General features: G+C 39.1%; 1 protein-coding gene across 2 annotated transcripts in view; it reads right to left on the bottom strand.

Moving 5' to 3' along the window:
• Nucleotides 1-18805, bottom strand: part of boc (BOC cell adhesion associated, oncogene regulated) — a 70281-nt gene that overhangs the window by 9114 nt on the left and 42362 nt on the right. For both annotated transcript variants that reach the window (XM_057824132.1, XM_057824133.1), the window contains exons 4-11: nt 13341-13487; nt 10828-10971; nt 8409-8702; nt 4737-5009; nt 4398-4666; nt 1893-2058; nt 1750-1818; nt 65-274 (exon numbers count right to left, since the gene is read on the bottom strand). In XM_057824132.1, the coding sequence (XP_057680115.1) occupies nt 65-274; nt 1750-1818; nt 1893-2058; nt 4398-4666; nt 4737-5009; nt 8409-8702; nt 10828-10971; nt 13341-13487 (1572 nt within the window). The remainder of the gene's footprint in view (nt 1-64; nt 275-1749; nt 1819-1892; nt 2059-4397; nt 4667-4736; nt 5010-8408; nt 8703-10827; nt 10972-13340; nt 13488-18805) is intronic.

Here is an 18805-nt window from a genome sequence, read left to right as displayed (position 1 = left end):
AGAAAGACCATAATTTTAACCGCGTTCATTTACAATGGAATTCATGAAGACGCTCGGCACTGACCTTTTTCCAGTCCCGTAATCTCCACTGAAAGCCGCGACGGTGGGATGTTCTCCACCGCCGTCACCCAGTCCTCCCCGGCTTTTTTCACCTTCTTATATTCTACGCGGAAGGACTGGATAGGGAAGCCGCGGTTCCCGCGCGGGATCCACGTCACGTACGCCGATGTTTCCGTCGCCGTGGAAACAGTCGGTTTGTCCGGTGCTTCAGGAGCTGTTGTGAAAATAATATTTTTGTCATAAGCATTACTGCAAGTATATAGTGACATCAAATCATCGAAATACAGTGATCCCTCGCTACTTAACGCTTCAAACCTGGCGCCCTCAGTCATTGCAATTCCCCCCCCCCCCCCCAAATTTAAAAAAATAAATAAATAAATCCCGATCTGATCACGTAGTCTCACTCTCCCTCCTGCTCCTTTTCTTGGTCAGGCAGTGCTTGCTTATTAAAGTTAAAGATGATTGACAGACGTTAAGGTTTGATCTTTCCAGAGATGCCTGGAAGCCGAAACCTCAAAGCGCCGCATGCATCAATCATCGTTTAACTTGTTAAACAGTTACTGTGGCAACTCATTGTGTGTAAGTGGTGTAAAGTCTCACTCAATGAAGCATTTAATAAAGACAAGCATTTTTCTACTTTATTATTGTTTAAAAAAATAATTCGGTGGGACAGTAACATGTTTAAAACTTATCGTAATTATTACATTTGAAGTGCTTAACAACCATTTATTAAAATATATGCTGTATATAGATATGTTGTTTTTTATTATTATTATTTTTAAATTAAACCTGTTTTATATTTATCTCTTTCCAATGCTAAACCTGAATACATTTATTGAACACAAAAAATACCTATTTTGTGGGCAGGGGGGTGGGCGACTACGCGGTTTTTCACTTATTGCAGAGAAAAACAAGGGATCAATGTATTATACAATTTAACATTCAATTAAAAAATATTTCTGTAAATTTTTTGTCATCACTTTTGATGTTTTAAAATATGTCAAATTTCGAAGAAATAATCACCCAATGGCTGCCTTTGACGGCAAAAGACAAAAATATTAAATATTTTTTAAAAATATTTTGTCACCACTTTTAATGACTTAAAATGTATAAAATGTGGGAGAAACTCATTTTTACTCTATTTACTGTAAATAATACAGAAATCAGGGAATATGTATACTATACTTTTCTTTTTATTAAACTAAAATGTTAAAATAGAAAAATAATATTTACTGTTTATTTCATTTTTTTCTTTTTTACAAAAAAACAAAAAAAAAGTCAAATCTGAGCCAGGAAACAGGAAAAGATGGGAATTGGTGTTATATTTAAAAAAAAAAAAATGTACAGCACATGCTAACTCGCTATAAGTGGCATTACCTGCTCATTTTGCTTGGACAGTAAGAGGGAAGAAACACCAAACAATATCAATATTTTTTTCAATGAAATTTACAAAAAAAAAGAAAAACAATCATATCTCTTGGTTTGGGAATGTGAAATGTGAAAAAAAATGAATAAACATTTTGAATTCAACATACAATGTATTTTGCAGTTAGTTTGTAAGAAGGAATGTTAATAAGCTACTTACTTAAAGTTCCTCCAGCAGACAGAAGTGAAAGACACTGAGAAAAGTCCATGTTAGTCAAAAGAAAAAAGACTGTTAGTACAGTACGCGAATGGAGCGACACTTACGCGAAAGGCTTGGCGATGGAACTGCAGGAGTTTTAGGCAAATCGTTATGACCGCCTAAGCCTTTACGACCTGGAACAGCATTTTTAGTGAGAAAAGAACACTGGAATTCGAAGCACACCGTTCAATGTGGTGAAATGTTGTACCTTTTCCCGTCCTGAAGGTCATCATGGCTGGCTGACCCAAGCCGGCGCAGTTCTTGGCGGCCATTTCTACTTCGTACAGGCTGTCCGGTTGTAGCTTGGCTAACGTTAGTTTGTGAAGGGATCCCGAAATGCTGCTGGACGTCCACTCGACTGATGGGTTTCCAACCTAGTGAGCGCATGGAGAAAAGTTATTACCAGTGGCTGAAAAATCAACTCGAGTTTTATATTAAAATGCGTATGACAGCAAAAAGCATGTTTAGTTCATATTTCACGCGGTATTTTATGCTCCTGAATGTAATGGACCGCTTGGATGTGTGTGGAAGCTTTCAATATATTCAATTTTTTGAATCCCGCGCCATGAAAATGAATGACTTCTGGCCAGAGTCTGGATTGAGGAAGAAGGCGAATGTGACGTCAGCAGACTAATCATCTTCACAATACAGCCATTACTATAGTATTCAAAATGACTGCGGATTCAGCTAATTTTGCTGATTAATTCGTTTATTTTTCACATCACGCCAGCGCAATGTGCTGCAGGCTTTTGTTGCTGCACCCGGGAGAGGCGTGTGAGCCTTTTTGGGTTTCAAAAACATCCTGATGACCACAAAGAATGGACAAAACAAGTCCGACAACTGTGGGACCACTGGACAGACAGGGAAGTGAGTAAGCTACGTGTTTTATATTATGTCAAATACTGGGATCATGGCACACATTTTAATAGGGAGGTGGCTTGCTTTTTGTGGGTGACAATTCTCCTTGTCCACCGAAAAGGCGGGAATGGCTGCCTTCCTCGGCCGACGACCGGTGGCTTGTGGCACACCACTGTCACCGGCCAATGAGCACCAGTGCTTGGGCAGCCACGCACTCTCGTCTGCGGTTCTCGATTGTGTAGAGACTTCCCCCCCTCTCGGCCCTCTTCGTGTGCCCGCCGAGAGAGCACTATCCTCAGCTTGGGTTCAGGCAGCCACGCGCGCCAAAGTCGGCCGGTTTGTCCACCGAGAATGTGCCATTTTCGGCGTTTAACGACGAGCCGAAACTTGCTCACCGCTGGGAGTTGGCCGATCGGTGAAGGCTATCACCCCTGCCGCCGTGTGTGAAATGAGTCGGGGTTGTTTTGTATGATTTTTCATTTTCGAAAGGCGAGAAAGAAACTTGAAAGAGCTGCTCGGTTCGGGGTGGCATGTAGCATAGCTCTCGCATTCCTCTTTTGTCTACACTCTTTCCTTGTCTCAGAGTCCCCGCAGGAAATTGACAAGAGCCGACTAACTCCACTGGCATAAAATACCATTCGGGAGGTTTAGGAAGTCAGCAGTTTTGACCATTATGCAGTAATTTAGCCCCGTCGTACAGAAAAAATGCATTTTTAATATTTTATATTCCATTAAGCACAATACTTATTTGTCACGACTATACAATTTATTTAGCAATTGGGGAAAAATATTTAGATAAAAAGAATTTCCTGTAAATATATCGGAGAGATAAAAACAATGATGGCATTTTACTGCTCCGTCGCATTTTCCTCGTTCTGAATCTTCCTCCTCCATTGGGCTGGATTTTAATTCAGCTGAAATCGTTACTCTGCCGACGACATCACCCAGATGGTGGCGCCAGAGCGCTATAATGACAGGAATAGCTAAATGGCAGATTAAAAGACTCATTTCTCATTATCTGCGCTGTGCATAGTCGAATCAGTCGAATCGTCTCAAAATATGATTTTAATTCACATAATAATGCTATTTAAGATTTTTTATGGCCACAGACACTTTAAAGCTAGGCAACAAACTAAAATGAATGCCAAGTCAACTCACCAATGAACAGTTAATTATCATTTTAATCATCAGAGCCAGGAAATAGAAAAAAGTGGGAAATGGGAAGACAAAAATGATTGAATATGTGTATATGCTACCTAGCTATAATAAGTAGATAAGGCTGCAACAACTAATCAATTAAAATCGATAAATAAATTAGTTGCCAACTAACTTCATCATTCATCATCGATTTTTGCCAGCAGCTATGAGCAGCCCCGTTTGGGTCATTGTTTCTGTGTAATGTTAGGCTGCACCCGCAGGTGATTGGAGCAAGAGAGAGCGAGTTCACTGCTGCACTCGGGTTGCTGAATCAATAACATTTCGAATTGTTGATTGTTATTTATTATTATTTTGTATGTCTGAACTTCAATTATACGGTGTGTTGATGTCCAATAAACATCTGTGAAAGGAACTGGAGTCTCATATGCAATCAACATTCACGTGTGCCTAGTGCACGCAGCACACGCAAACGGATTAATCACAGCCGGGAAAATTACCGCCCTCATTTTTATATACCGTGCGATAAATTGACTAAATGCATATCGCGACAGGCTTAACTGAGATCGCGATTGCTGAGACTGCGAAGTGTGAGGGCTCTTGAATATATTATTGAATTGTGTGTATGACAATGCGATTATTTAAGAGTTCACAATTTCCCAGCCTATTTTATGTATTTGTATCACTGATTGCTTTCTACCTTTCTGTACTTGATCATGTACTCCAACACGGGCGCCCCACGTTCATGTCGCGGCCTCCACGTTAGCTCGTAGTAGTCGGCTTTGCCCGTGCGAGGTTGGCTGAGGATGATTGGTGCTTCTGCGGGTAGAATTTGACCCGGTATCGCCGCGCAGTCCAAAGGCAACATGGCCCCCGACGAGCCGGGTCTGACGGGCGGCTGTTCCCTCAGAACTTTATCCGGACTGAGCGGACGAAACATGGTCGGCAGCTTGGTTCTGGGTGGAATACCTTTAAAGAACAATCAAGTTAACTTCTTATGCAAATGAATGACACAAAATAATGTGTAAAAGTTACCCACCAGCGGACACAGCAATGAGTCTAGCAGACGCCTGTGAGCTGCCAACCCCGTTTTCTGCCATGCACTGGTACAATCCTTCATCTTGAGGGCCCACGTTGGAGACGCGCAGCATCCGCGACGTAACCCGATGTCGGGGCGATGGCAAAAGGGGGACGGCGTTGTGAAGCCAGGTGACGGTAGGGGAGGGCTTGCCACGCGCCTGGCAGGTGAAACGCACTGTTTCGCCCAACGCCGCCTCCTGCTGTTGAAGCTCGACGGCAACTTGAGGAGGTTCTGGAAGGAAATGCAATCAGTCATTTAACAAAACAAAAAAAAAATTACACACGGCATAAACAAATCATACATCAACACCTTTTCCCCATGATTTTTGGCTCAGGTTAACATGTTGAGTACTTCTATAAACACAGTATTTTACCTCAACTAAATAAAATCGTCATCTGTGTTTCGTATCCCCAAAATTGTGGATGAATGCCAATAACTGAACGTATTCCAACAAGGAGCATAAATTATACACGTGTGCGTCAAGGCTGAGTTGATGGTTGACTTCTTGTGAATCGGGGGGAAAGAGAGGTGGGGCTCATTACTGCAGAGCCGTGACTAATTCGAGCCAGCTGCTGGAGAGCGACTGTGACAACATAGGCAAAAAAAAGGCTGGAAAAACATTAATCTATAACCTGGACAGGAGACAATATAGATGTCTGTCTGTACCAGCTTGTGTTCAGAACAGAAAGTCTTTGGTTTAGTTGCTACTAGGGCTGCCTCAAACGATTATCCTGATCGCTGACTAATCACCATTTATTTTTTTCTTGATAATTTAATCATGCTATTTGCTGTTTATATAACTCAGTGAATATCGACTGTATTTTCTTTTTTTAGATTAAAAAATAATTAGAAATTTAAACATTTTTATAATAAAAAATGCATCGTTACTGTTTATTTTCCTTTTTTATTCAGTATATATTTTGAAATAAATGAAAAATTTGAAAAAAAAACTTACTAAATAACTCAAATGTAAATCAGACATGCTATTAACTCATGTACTTTGATTCATTTTTTAAAATTTAAAAATAAAATTACATTTTTTAAAAATAAATAAAATATTAGGTCATTTTTCATTTATTTTTGTTAAAATGTGGGGAAATTTGACTAATTCAGTCATAGTGTGAAAAAGTGAAGCAAAGTAAATATTAACAATGAACTCTTATTTCCATTTTTTTCCGTTTTAATTAATTTAATTTTTTTAATAAACATTTTTAAAATTCAAATACAAGGGTCATTCGATAAATAAGGTCCATTTTTCAGTATAAGGACTTCTATTACAGATGGAAGCTCTTTTTTCCACATGGATTTAATTTCTTTTGCAGATTAAAACAAAACATTAAGTTTTGGTGATGAACAAAAGATGCCGACCAAGAAGCTTTCTCCAGGATTGAACAGTGGTCAGCAGACTGCAAACTTATAGAATTCCATAGGCGAATGTCAACTGTGTATATAGTGCCACTTGTTTCAGTCGTAACATGTCTGAAAAAGTGGCACGAAATTTAAAAGTGACAAAGTCAAAAGTGTTTTGAGCGAGTGGCTGAGACATCAGTCCAAAAATTTTTACGCTGAGGGAATACGGAAGCTTGTGCTCAGATGGGAAAAGTGTGTGATAGTGCTAGAAGACTACGTTTGAACAAACAAACAAAAAAAAAGTAAACTGTCTGTAAGGCTGTAACGACTAATCGATTAATCGATCGAAAATCGATCAATAAATTAGTTGCCAACAAATTTGATAATTGTTTTTTGCCTGCAGCTATCAGCAGTCCCGTTTGGGTCCTTGTTTGTGTGTCATGTGAGGCTGTGCGTTCGCGCCAGTGATTAGAGCAAGACAGAGAGAGAGTTCACTGCTACACTCAGGTTGGGCTCCTGAATCAATAATATTACTAAGGGAGAGAGAGTTAAGCCCCTTTCACACGCGCCGAAATACCATGAAAATCGCAGGATTTAAACGTGAAGCCCTTGTATGCGAGTTTCCTAGGTCGACTGACACGGAGATTAGGCTGACATTTCACGGGTTGCGTCTTAGTATAATTCCCGTGAAAGTCCTGGGACGAGGCTTATGTGAAAGCAAGCGTTAAATTCCCGTGTCACAGCACGATGGCTGATGATGGAAAATATCATGGCGGGCCGATCATCACTTCCGCTTTCTTCGCGGTAAGACGAAAAGATGTAAACAAACATCACAAATATCGATATAGCAAACTGGAAATAGATAATTTAAACTGAAAACATAACAAAATTAAATTGCTACTGGATCTTAGAGTTGAGGAAGAGAGTCCATCGTCCAACTTTGGAAATGTGTGGCTTATTTTGTTGCCGATCGCAACTGCGGAAACAAGGTTGTACCTCAATGCAAAAAACAATGGAGGGATGCGTTCAAGGGTTTATTAAATACAAACAAAAATATATGCAATAGCGGAAAAGGGGGAATAACACAATGGGTCCTTGACAGTAGGTCGATGGGGATCAATAATAATAACCTAGGCGGTAGGCAGAGAACTGATAAGACAACAAAACAAATACACTCAAATACCAGCACAACGTAGGGGATTTCAGAACAAGGGCAGCAGGGGTATCGAATGGCGCCCAGCAAGTTAATATCTTGGCACCGTTCTCTTTGATCGCCTGGGCTTAAATACAGTCTTGATGAGCTTGAATTGGCTAGAGTTACGACGTTGGGAACGCTCCTACAAACTGCTCTGTAAAAAAAAAACACGATTTGATCAACAAGGTGCAAGCCGATGCAGACCAAAATTACATAATGTCCTGGTTATAAAATCAAGTTATCAGATCATATTATTACCGTACATATTGTCAGTTTACGGTAATGTTTTGAACTACCAATGTGCTATGCTTGTGCTGTGTTTCACCAGTCAGTAAAATGACATTTCTGTATCTGTACACGAGCTCTGTTTTCTTGTATTCTTCTATTTATTGGTGCTAAAATTAGGGTGCAAGTTATACACGGGTACAATAATTTTCCCCTAGATTTTACAAGTAAATTTGGGGTGCACGTTATACACGGGTGTGCCTTGCATTCGGGAAATTACTGTCATCGATTATAAAAATAATCATTAGTTGCAGCCCTAGCGATCTGTATTATGAGTCCTTATACCATAATATCACTTTATTTATTGAATGACCTTTGTATTATATAAGAATTTTTAGTATTAACTCATTTAATTAGATTCCCTCCTTTTTTTATACTCACTCTTGACTCAATCCCTGCCATTGAGGGCAACTGACGTTCAATCCATATCGACTATAAGGGCATAAAAATAACCCTTTTAAAAATCTCAGAAATAGTGAAGATTTGTAAAAACTCCGGTTAACGCATCTGCATTATTTCAATATCAGGCATTGTAAAAGTTTTCATGAGCTGAAAAATAACTTCTGCCGCCTGTCCTTTTTGACATTGCCTACCATTGACCGCGCTAGACGTCCAACCGAATGAAGGCTCGTTCATTCGCCCCTCCCAGTTCAAATGGATTAGAAATCTAATGCCGTCAATAGCACTGAAACATTAGCATTCCCAGACAGTCCTCCCAGTTTAATTAAATTGGACTTCTATTGTTTTTGATGGTAGGTAATGAGTTAAGATGTAAAATCATCAATCTAAACCCAGCTTACCAAACACTTGCACGTCGTAGAGCACAATAGCGGCGACCGCGGCGCCGATGCCGTTATCGGCCCGACAGGCGTACGTTCCCGAGTCTCCCTCAGCGGCGGCGTCGATCAACAGGTTACTGAGCAGGAATCGGGTGTTATTGTGGATGCGCAGATCCTCGCCGTCCTTCGCCCAAGTCACGTGTGGCGTTGGGATGCCGCTCGCCACGCACTCCAGCACCAGTCGCTGGCCCCGCGTCACCATAATGGAGCGGGACGCTGGCGGGTAGATGATTCGTGCAGCTTCCGACGTGGAGCCTGGAAACGGGACGATAACGTCGACAGCTCAGTGCCAAGAGTTTCCTGCTAATAATTGACATCGCAATGATTTTCTTTCTTTGAACGCAGTCCAAGTGCTTAAAAGACTTACGAGCGCCAGGCAACTTCAAACTGGCAAGTGTGTGCCATATGTGCGGCACATGTGGCATACGGTACAAATTAAAAGCATATTCACGCTTCAAGTCTAGAATTTATGAATTGCTCAATTTCCATATTTAGACAGGCAAGTGTTGACTTACGACTTAAGGTCAACCGATAAATCGGGCCATATATGGACTTTTTTTTAGTGTTGCATTGATACTGGTTGAAAAGGGCGTTGATGCGGCATTAAAATGCAACATGCTGATGCTGTGCAACAAGGATGTCCCGATCCGACACCCTTTATCGGTATTAGCACCTGATATGGCTATTTTTGAAGTATTGGACAGTATCGGATTTGGTCAGAATATCGGATCTGAGCCAGTTGTCACACGTTTCCAGTACCTTCGTGCTCTCCGGCTGCTGTAAATCAAACCACTAGGCAAATATGTCCGCTGAGTGAAACTACTGCTCTTTAGAAACTAATGATAGTGACAGAGCATCATGTAATATTGTTAAGGTCAGTAGAACTCTGTTTAATACAAAAAAAAAAAAACTGTTTTTTGGGGGGGATTTTTGCATTATTTTTACTAGTCTTAAAAATGTAGGTTACCGGTCGGTATCAGCAGAGGTGGGTGGAGTAGCCAAACATTTTATTTAAGTAAGGGTAGCGTTACTTCAACATAATATTACGAAAGTAAAAATAGTTATCAAAAAAATTTACAGGTTCGCACCACAAACCTTTTTGGTTTGGTCTGGTCCAAGCAGGGCAGGTCAGAATTAGTGTTGCAACGATTAATCGATTAAATCGAGTATTTCGATTAGAAAAAAAGCTTCAACTTAAAAGTTGTTGATGACTCGTTACATTAGAGTGGCGTTGTAATGATTTCTTTTGAAAGTGCTGCATTTAGTTTTATTGATTTGGGTGAAAAGACTCCCCTCTAGTGGCAAAAGTGAATATAACATTGTATTTAACATGGCTGAATCATGCTGCTCCCTGTTAGGCCAACATAAATTTTTGTTTGACCAAATATGTTTGTATATGGATTCGTAATTTAGAAGTATATTTAGGAGTTTTTTGCGGGAATATGTGTTTCAACGATTTGTTAAGAACATTGTAACCCCCCCCCCCCCCCCCCCAAAAAAAAAAAAACAAGCAAGCATAAATGTTATAAAAAGCATATACATTTGTTTCTTTGTTTTACATCTCCTAAAATTCATTCTGCAAAGCATTAAATGTGTGTAATCCAATGACTTGATTCTTCGAACTAATTAATTAGTAGATTAATCGACGACCTAAATAATCAATTGTGTGAATATTCCCTTACTTTCCAAATGCCTGTCGACCACCCTTCCCTGAATAACGAGCAGAAGATGAGGAAAAAAGTGTTTTTCTGAGTCTAGAGTAGTTATTCTGCTAATCATTGTTGCAGGTGCTCATTGAATTAATATTTTCAATTTATAGGCCTATACTTTAAATAGTGGATAGATGTTAAAGAGTAATACCAACCAGGACTTTTATAAACGCTGACATTAACATGTGTGTCTATAAAGATGTTAGCTTTGTTAGGAGGAAGGAAAACTGGGAAAAGCAGCATAAGTGATTAGCACATGAGCTAAGCTAATGTACAAATTGGTTTAACGGTACTGACTGTGGACTTAATACATGCATCCGGCTTGATAACAAATTGAACAAACATTTTGCCCTTTGTGAGTATTTTAGGTCTCAAGTTTTAGAGGAGTTCATTCATTTATTGTCACCCATGGCAGGTAGGCACAAAAGGTATCTGACCAAGTCATAATAGCATTTATTTTACATTCAAGTGAGTATTCTTTAAGTTAGTACTATGGGGTAAAAAATATATATGTTTTCACTAAACATGGTATCGATACCACGCAGCCAGGTCGCAGAATTGGTATTGGGAGGCAAAAATTGTATTGGTGCAACACTACTTTTTTGAAGATCGGGCAATATTAGCCGATATAATAGGATAACTGTTACATGTATTGGTCGATCTCTACTTACGGCGTATGCGCAGACGGTCGGCCGAGGATGACGTCTTAACTTCCTGGGTGATGGGGTTGTAAGCGGCGCATTTGTACGGTCCCTCGTCGTCCCGTGTGGCGTTGGCGATCTGCAGGTTCCCTGACGGCATGATGAGGTAGTTCCCTATAGAACAGAGAAACAGCTATAAAAGTGCTTTTACGGCCAAGGACGAACGTTAATAACGCATGAGGCAGATGTGAAAACAAATGTGGCGGGCGTATACGCGCCAGCTTTATGCGTTTCCTGCGGGCCTATTTTTATGCGAAGGTAAGGGGTGTGGAAACTTCCTGCTAAGAACATTTTTTGGGGAGTCTAAATCTACCAGATTGTAAATATTACTAAAGAGAAATACTCACTTTCACCCTGCAAGTTGTTAGTCAATTTCACAATAAATATAGGTTCCCACTATTTGCTTTCAGACATTAAAAATCACTTAACTCATTGGCTGCTTGATGCTGATATATGAAACAGAGTTGCTTTAAAAATGAACTGTTTTCTACATTGACCACACACTAATTTTGGCATATTACCACTTAAAACACTTGAACCAAGGAAACCAATACAGGATCTCAATAAACTTTCCACTGCTCTAATGGTTTTAATGCTATTTCATAAATTAACTTTTTGGTTGCCACTGACGTAGATCGATGTCCAAAACAAATACTTTTTCATAACGTCGATAGGAGATGAGTTGCTTCTAGGGCTGCCAGTATCGCTGTCAATGTCAGTCAGGCCTGGGTGACTAGGTGCCCTAGGCGATGTGTAGCTAGGAGCCTCTCCCACCCAAAAAATAACAATATATTAGTGCTGCAACGATTAATCGATTAACTCGAGTAATTCGGTTAGAAAAAAGATTCGAATTAAATTTTGCTGTTTCGAGTATTCGTTTAATCACAGTGGCGTTGTAATGGTTTGTTTTGAAAGTGTTTGCATTTAGTTTTATTGATTTGGCTGGATACACGGCCCTCTAGTGGTAACAGTGAATATGACAACTTATTTCACATGGCTGAATCCAGCTGCTCCCTGCTAAAACCAACATGAACCAAGTTTTTGTTTGAGCTAATGTTTTTTTAATGCATTCGTAATTTAGTTTAAAGGTATATATATTTTTTTTTGTGGGAATATGTGTTTGAACACTGTTACGAGCATTGTAAAAAAAAAAGTTAGCATTTTATAGCATTTAAGCTAGCGGGCTTTTACTATGCAAGATAGCCAATTGTTCTTTTGTTGTACTCCCAAACTATTTTTTTTTTTTTAATACCATTTGAGGCTAAACTATTTATTTTAATTTTGTGTGTTCCTAATCCGATTACGCGATTATTCGAACTATTTGAAAGATGAATCCACTACTTAAATAATCAATAGCTGCAGCCCTACAATATATATATTTTTTGAATATTTCATATTTTGCCAAAACACTGTCAACGCTATTGTTTCTAAATTTAAATGAATAGCAAATTATCCTTATAGCACTTGTTGCATTTTGTTCACACAGTACAACAAGCACATACATATCCTTTTCGTAAACAAATAGCCATAGAATTCTCAACACTGTTTGCCTCTTGGGCTTCATGACCACTCGATAGCGCCATAGAGCAAATGAACCACCATGAAGCTTTGCAGCCACCAATTCAAGGCTTCATTGATTCAAGAAGCTTCATTTGGCTATCACTGCTCAATGTAAACTATCACTTCTCTTGGGAGAGACAACATCTGGTGCAACCTACTGTTGTTGTCCAAGATTCCCAATGCCTCCCTCCAAGCATTGCAGCACTAAAGATGTAATAACATTTAAACTTCATATTCTGTGCTAATTATTTATTTAGTTAAGGTTCCAGTTATTTCATTAATTGTTTGTGATGCTATTTAGTTGGTTATTTTGTGATAATTATAGTATAGTTTTAAAACCTTTGATTTTATCACCTGCCAGTGGATCTGCTTGCATATTGTTAGTGTGGACTGTTCCTCCCTGCCTGATTTGTGCCACAAAACAGGTGGCTAATACTATCCAGGTTGGCGTGAGAAATGTTTTTCATGCCACCTCCACTAGACGGCACCCTAAGCATCCGCCTAGCTTGCCTACGCCCAGAGTTGGCCCTGATATCAGTGAACGAGTTAACTATTGACTCCAAATATTCTACACAAACAATTTTCCGTAACCTCACAATCACTCTTCAACCAATCTACACCAGAGGGTGGCAGCGTCGAGTCCGCTGGTGCAGGAACGCGTTCAAACGTTCATTTCCTTGCAGATAAGTCTCCTTTGAGGAGCTACAGCTCGCAGGCATTATCAAAGAACTGCCGCTTTTCTTCTCTTCCAGGCAACTTTTGAAGTAAATAAACAGCCCACAATTGCCGTGTTTTAACATTCTTGAGATAATCCGCCTTATCAACGCTTTAATGATAGACTCAGATAGCGGCATTACGCATTCCGGGAAATTATGAAGATAGTAATGGGAAGTGGGAATGACTGAAGGGGTGGCGGGGCGTACCTTTAGATGTTTCCAACCATTCCTGCTTGACGCTATAACGGACTTGCGCCTTGGGTTGGCTTTCTGGGAGGTGACACTCGATGACGGCCGTGTTGCCTTCGTCCACTTCAATCTCTTGCTGGTCGTCGGGTTCGAAATCGCGAAGCTCTGAGAAGAGAAGTCGGTTGTGTCACTTAAGTTGCAAAACAGTACAAACTTTGTACTTTGGTAGGCAGTGTGAGAACATACAAGGTCAGGAATCAAAGCGGTCCAAAAAATTATCAACACTTGATGTCAAAAAAGCCAAACTTTAACCGTAAATTATATGATATTTGCTATTAACTCGGCGTTCCAGGGCCTCAAAGTAGTCAATAATCCTGTCAAACTTTATACTAGCCTGGCTCACATTCAAGGCCAACAGGAACATCAAAAAGAGCTTCAAGGGATTTTTGGCAAGTACTGGCTGTTCCATACATATGACAACAATCACTCATTTTCTTGATACATCTTGGCTAACATGCCAACTTTTTGGAGGGCCCGGAAAAAGGTTTGGAAATTGCTAACGTAGATCACGAAATAATCAACTTACTACTGTATTTTTCAGACTATAAATCGCACCGGAGTATAAGTATGAATGGATGAATGAAGCTTTATTTCGAGCATACACAAGGAACAAAAATACAGTATAACTCACAATAATTATTTGCACTCGAAAGAGAGTGGGAAGAAGAAAAATGTCCAGCAGTCTTATCTTGTGAGATACTCCTGTCTTTTGACTTAAGTTCACACAACGAAGAGATAGGAGAGAAAAAAAAAAGAACAAAAACAACAACAAAAAACAAAACAAGAAAACAAACAAAAACTACTAAACCAATAGACAACCAACTAGACCAACAGAGTTGGCTCATTAATAATAATTGTGATTATATACACATCAATTAAACAAGAACAGCATCAAGAAATCCAACTTTATGTATAATTCGTACCGTTCGTTTCTGTAATGTGACTAATGGATTAATGGCAGCTTTATAACTGTTTCCTAACACTTCAATACAATATGTAAGATATGGGAGCACAGTACAGAGGAAAAAGAAGGAATACATCGTAATTTGGGGGAAATGTCATTATTATTTTATATTATAAATTTGAATTGTTCTTATCGTTGAACATTCTTAAAGTTTTATTTATAATTTTTTTTTTAATCTTTACCAGAATAGATTTGTTTTGGTTTATTATTAAACTATTTATTACTATTAATTAAACTACTTGAACTACCACTACCTTAAGCTACTTTAATTGTTAATTATTCTATTAATAAATGTTCTATGTTCTTCCATAGACTTCACTATCGGTTGACGAGACAGCTCCGACAGATAATGTGCCAAGGCTTCCCGTAGGGGCCGGGCCAGGCAGAATGTCGTGGCAGCTTTCACTGCGATACACTAAAACACACGCTGCGTTCTAATGCCGGATTTAGGTGGAGACAGGAGAAAAAATTTAATGCATACAAGCAGGCAGGAGTGTCTCAAGAATCATTTGGTCGAGGATTCAAGGTAATTATTATATAAAATGGCCCCATGCATTCACTTTGAAACATTTTTAAAAAATGAAATGATGGAAAAATTAGCGTAACTTTAGCTTGAAATATTTACGTAAAATGAATGATAACCACCAGGTTTTTTGCTTTTAACCAAGAATCTAGACTGTTTAACGTTCATATCTATAGAAATTCTGAGATTTACGCATTTATTAACAAGAATTTTCAACTTAAAAAGCTCTTTGTTTTGTGATGGCCGCCATGTCCGATTTTGCATCCATACACAATAGACAAGTTTCCGAGGTACTTCCGCTTCACTTCTGCATTTCTGCTTGCGACTTTTACACTTTCTCTAACCAAAACAACAGTGGAGCTGGAGTAACATTACTCATCATAATCCCTTAAAAAAGACAATTGAGAAATACCACATCAATCTGCCATCATCACAACAGGGGAGGACAACATGTTCATGAAGGCAGATGTGGAACCAAGCTCGTGCCACCACAAAGACCGGGTGCTTTTGTAGCCATGTTTCCGCTGTGTTATGAAAGGTATGTTCTTCCTATCCCTGCATTTTCATGTGTCCGGTGCTCAAAAAATACTCAAGCTAAAATCTTGCGTATGAAACGACTTGTTGCCTTTGATATTGTTATTACGATGATTGTAATTATGATGATCTTTAATATTATTTACTATAACTACTGAATGGCACCGCATAAATGCAAGTGTTACAAGTTTTTTTATTCGTTTGTTTACAGGTGGAAAACGCAAGGGAAGCTAAATTGATGTGCCTCACAGCAACACTTACTGTACGTTGATGAACATACTAGTATATCGAGACTACGTCGTTCTACCCAGGGGCGGCTGAGAGGCTGCGGCTGGAGGCGGTGGCTCTCCTCGCGGCGGACCGTCAGCTCAATCCAGAGATCCAACTACGAGCTTTTTTAACTGCAGCAACTTTAAGATACGCTATTGGGGCTGGAATTACAGAGGACAGCAGGAGAAAGCCGCCGTAATGTCGGGGGAAAGTTTTGCGAGGCTCCGGAGTTCTGCTGTCTGATATCACATTCTCATATGCTACTTTTCCAATAATTTTATAAAATGTGATTTATTGACCTGTTTTGCACATGCACCAATCGTTTTAAATAAAACAACAAATAGAGTCATGTTGTCCAAATGTTTTATTGCGATCAATATCTGCAATAAAAAAGAATGACATACTATTTTTGTTTATAGGTACATACCTTGTAGTATTTACTTGTAACAACAAAATTCGTGCCAGCCTTTCTGCATTCGGCAAATGTAATACAATTTGTAATTTCACCTCATTTTGGTCACTCAAGTGGCCGGCGTATCAATCTATACATCACGTCAACACAGGCTGACAGGTTGTCATAATTTTGTCTACGAATGACCAACGAACTGATCAGAACAATCATACAATCTCATCTACGTCTCATCTAAGTCGTGCTGAATCCACTTTTGGAGGTTCCGTGGGATCCTCTGGCTTGATTTTACAGTTTTAACTCTGTCAACACACTGCTTACTTCCACTGCAATTCATGTTGTTCTTTCTAATCCTGAAGTTCGGAGCAGACATTTTCCAAGATGGCGCTGCCCATATTTCGCTCAGGAAACTTGTCTATAGCGTAACTTTACGTTCTAATAATCAGGTAATTTTCGGCCAGCTGCCAGTTTTTTGGGGGTAAAAAAAGTAGCCATCTAGACATTTCTGAATCTGTACAAAAAAGAAAAGAATCAGCTTTTACATTATTTTTAATGTAACATTTCAATCTAAAAATGACGAGGGCCAGATAGCCGACAAGACCTGCAGAGGCAATAGTGACATCGGATTGCAACCTAAATAAGTCGTAATTGTATATAGAAAAATGCAAAATTTCCTTTAGTTGAGTAAATTCAGATGATTCTGCATGCTTTCCTCAAGCATTAAGTTTCTGATGTGAAAATTAAGTGATTTATTAGCTGTTGAAAACTTGTGTCAAAATTGCACTAAAAAAAAAAAAAAAAGTTGCTATTTGGGGCAAAAACTTATATGATATGTTAAATATAGCTATTGATCCTAAAACTATAGGTAATTATCTTTGCATTTGGTGATTTTTGTGCATCTAGCGTAAAATCCAAGAATTTTATAGCCATTTTAAGTTTTGTTATACTTATATAAAAAAATAATTAATCGGGTTTTATTTATGGAACGACTTTAAAAATTTAGTATGGCTGCTCATGGAGACTCATACATGCCTAGGGGAGGTGCCGGTTTTGGTTTTCGGTCATTAGTGGCTTTGGTTATGAAAATATGCGCTCCGTTTCACGTCAACTGATAGTGAAGTCAATGGTTCTTCTGAAAGTAACTGGAAAGTGCAACAATATTAGTTTCTTGATTAATACTTTTTTTTTTTTTTTTTTAAAGTTAAAAGTCATTCAGCACAACGAGAATATATACAGAAATCGTACTAGATTAAGCTGTCAAATTTGAGGGAACAAAAAGGATTTTAGGTATGTTTTATATTCTAAAATGTAAAGTAAGTTACACTTGAGTATAAGTCGCAGGCCCATCCAAACTGGGGGAAAAAATGCACTTTTTAGTCTATAAAATACAGGATAGTAACATAGTAAGTATATACTGTAAATCACACTGGATAAAACTGAAAAACTAAGTGTGATTTATAGTCCAAAAAAATACAGCATATAAATCACACTTGAGTAATGATGATGGCCGAGCAGAAGTATGAATAAAAGTACGAATATTGTCCAGAAAATACAGTAATTTGGTATTTCTATCGTCAATTTTTGGCTTTACTCTCAGCTAACTTGACTTTCCAAATCCTTGAAGTTGTCATTATTAATCCTGTCAAACATTACACCAGCTCACATTCTGTGGGAAATGTGGGAGAGAGTGGGATTAACAAAAGAGGGAGGGGTTTGTGCCGCCAGTGTCCTGCAGACACACAGTCTGCAGACACCGATCTGACCCTTGAACCCTTAAACCCCCTGCCAGAGGCCTGGAGGAGGGGTCAAAGGTGAGAGGTGTCCACACTCTAGGGTTTCAGGGGACATAGATCCAGTTTGGGTTTGGGGAGGAAGCGCCACTCGCTGCTCTTAAGAGCCCGGAAAAAGACACAAGTGGGGGTCGAGGGGTTGCGATTAACCCTTTATAGGGCACTCTTTTAACTCAATGGCTGCCATTGACAGCGCTAGCTGTCCAATCCATTTGATCCATTTGACGTCCAATTTGACTTGGAGGGGGCGATTCAAAATGTTATTGGTTATTCATGCTATCTTAATTATTCATTTACTTTAAACTCAAAAGTCAATGAACAATTAAAAGCTGCTATAGTTAACACTATACCAATAACTAATAACACTATATTATTGAAAGAAAGAAAAGCCTGGCGGCCCAGCAGGCTTATAAAGTACTGGGGGAAACCCTGCTTGTAAATGTTAATATTGTGGCCTTCATATGTGGACACTACGGGTGTGACAATATATCTAAAGTGGATATATCGAGATACCTTGTAGCCCAAAAGGTTATCGATATGCTCCCACCAAGAATCGATATATTGCTTTAAATATTTGTCACTGTTTGAAAATTAAAATTAAAAAAGGAACCAATAGGTTGCTACCAAAATCTTCTATTCGAATTGTGTGTCCATTAGCTTACTGACTGCCATTCACAGCGGTAGACATCCAATTCATTTTGACTGGATTGGTCATCTTGCACAATTAATCACACGTTTGTGGGCAATTACAGGTCACGTCCTGATCATTTTAAGGCATTTACATGTTACTTTCTCCAGATTTTGAGTAACTTCAACAACTGTTGGTCAAGGGCGTAGGTTTGCATAGGGACGGTACGGACACAAAGCAACAAACTTTTCAAGATGCTCAAAGTGTCCCCACCAACCTTTAAGCAATCATATATGTTTTATATA

The sequence above is a fragment of the Corythoichthys intestinalis genome, chromosome 20, assembly GCF_030265065.1.
Source record: "Corythoichthys intestinalis isolate RoL2023-P3 chromosome 20, ASM3026506v1, whole genome shotgun sequence".
NCBI lineage: Eukaryota > Metazoa > Chordata > Actinopteri > Syngnathiformes > Syngnathidae > Corythoichthys > Corythoichthys intestinalis.
The sequence above is the reverse complement of the archived record's forward strand: the minus strand, read 5'-3'. Positions and strand labels throughout refer to the sequence as shown.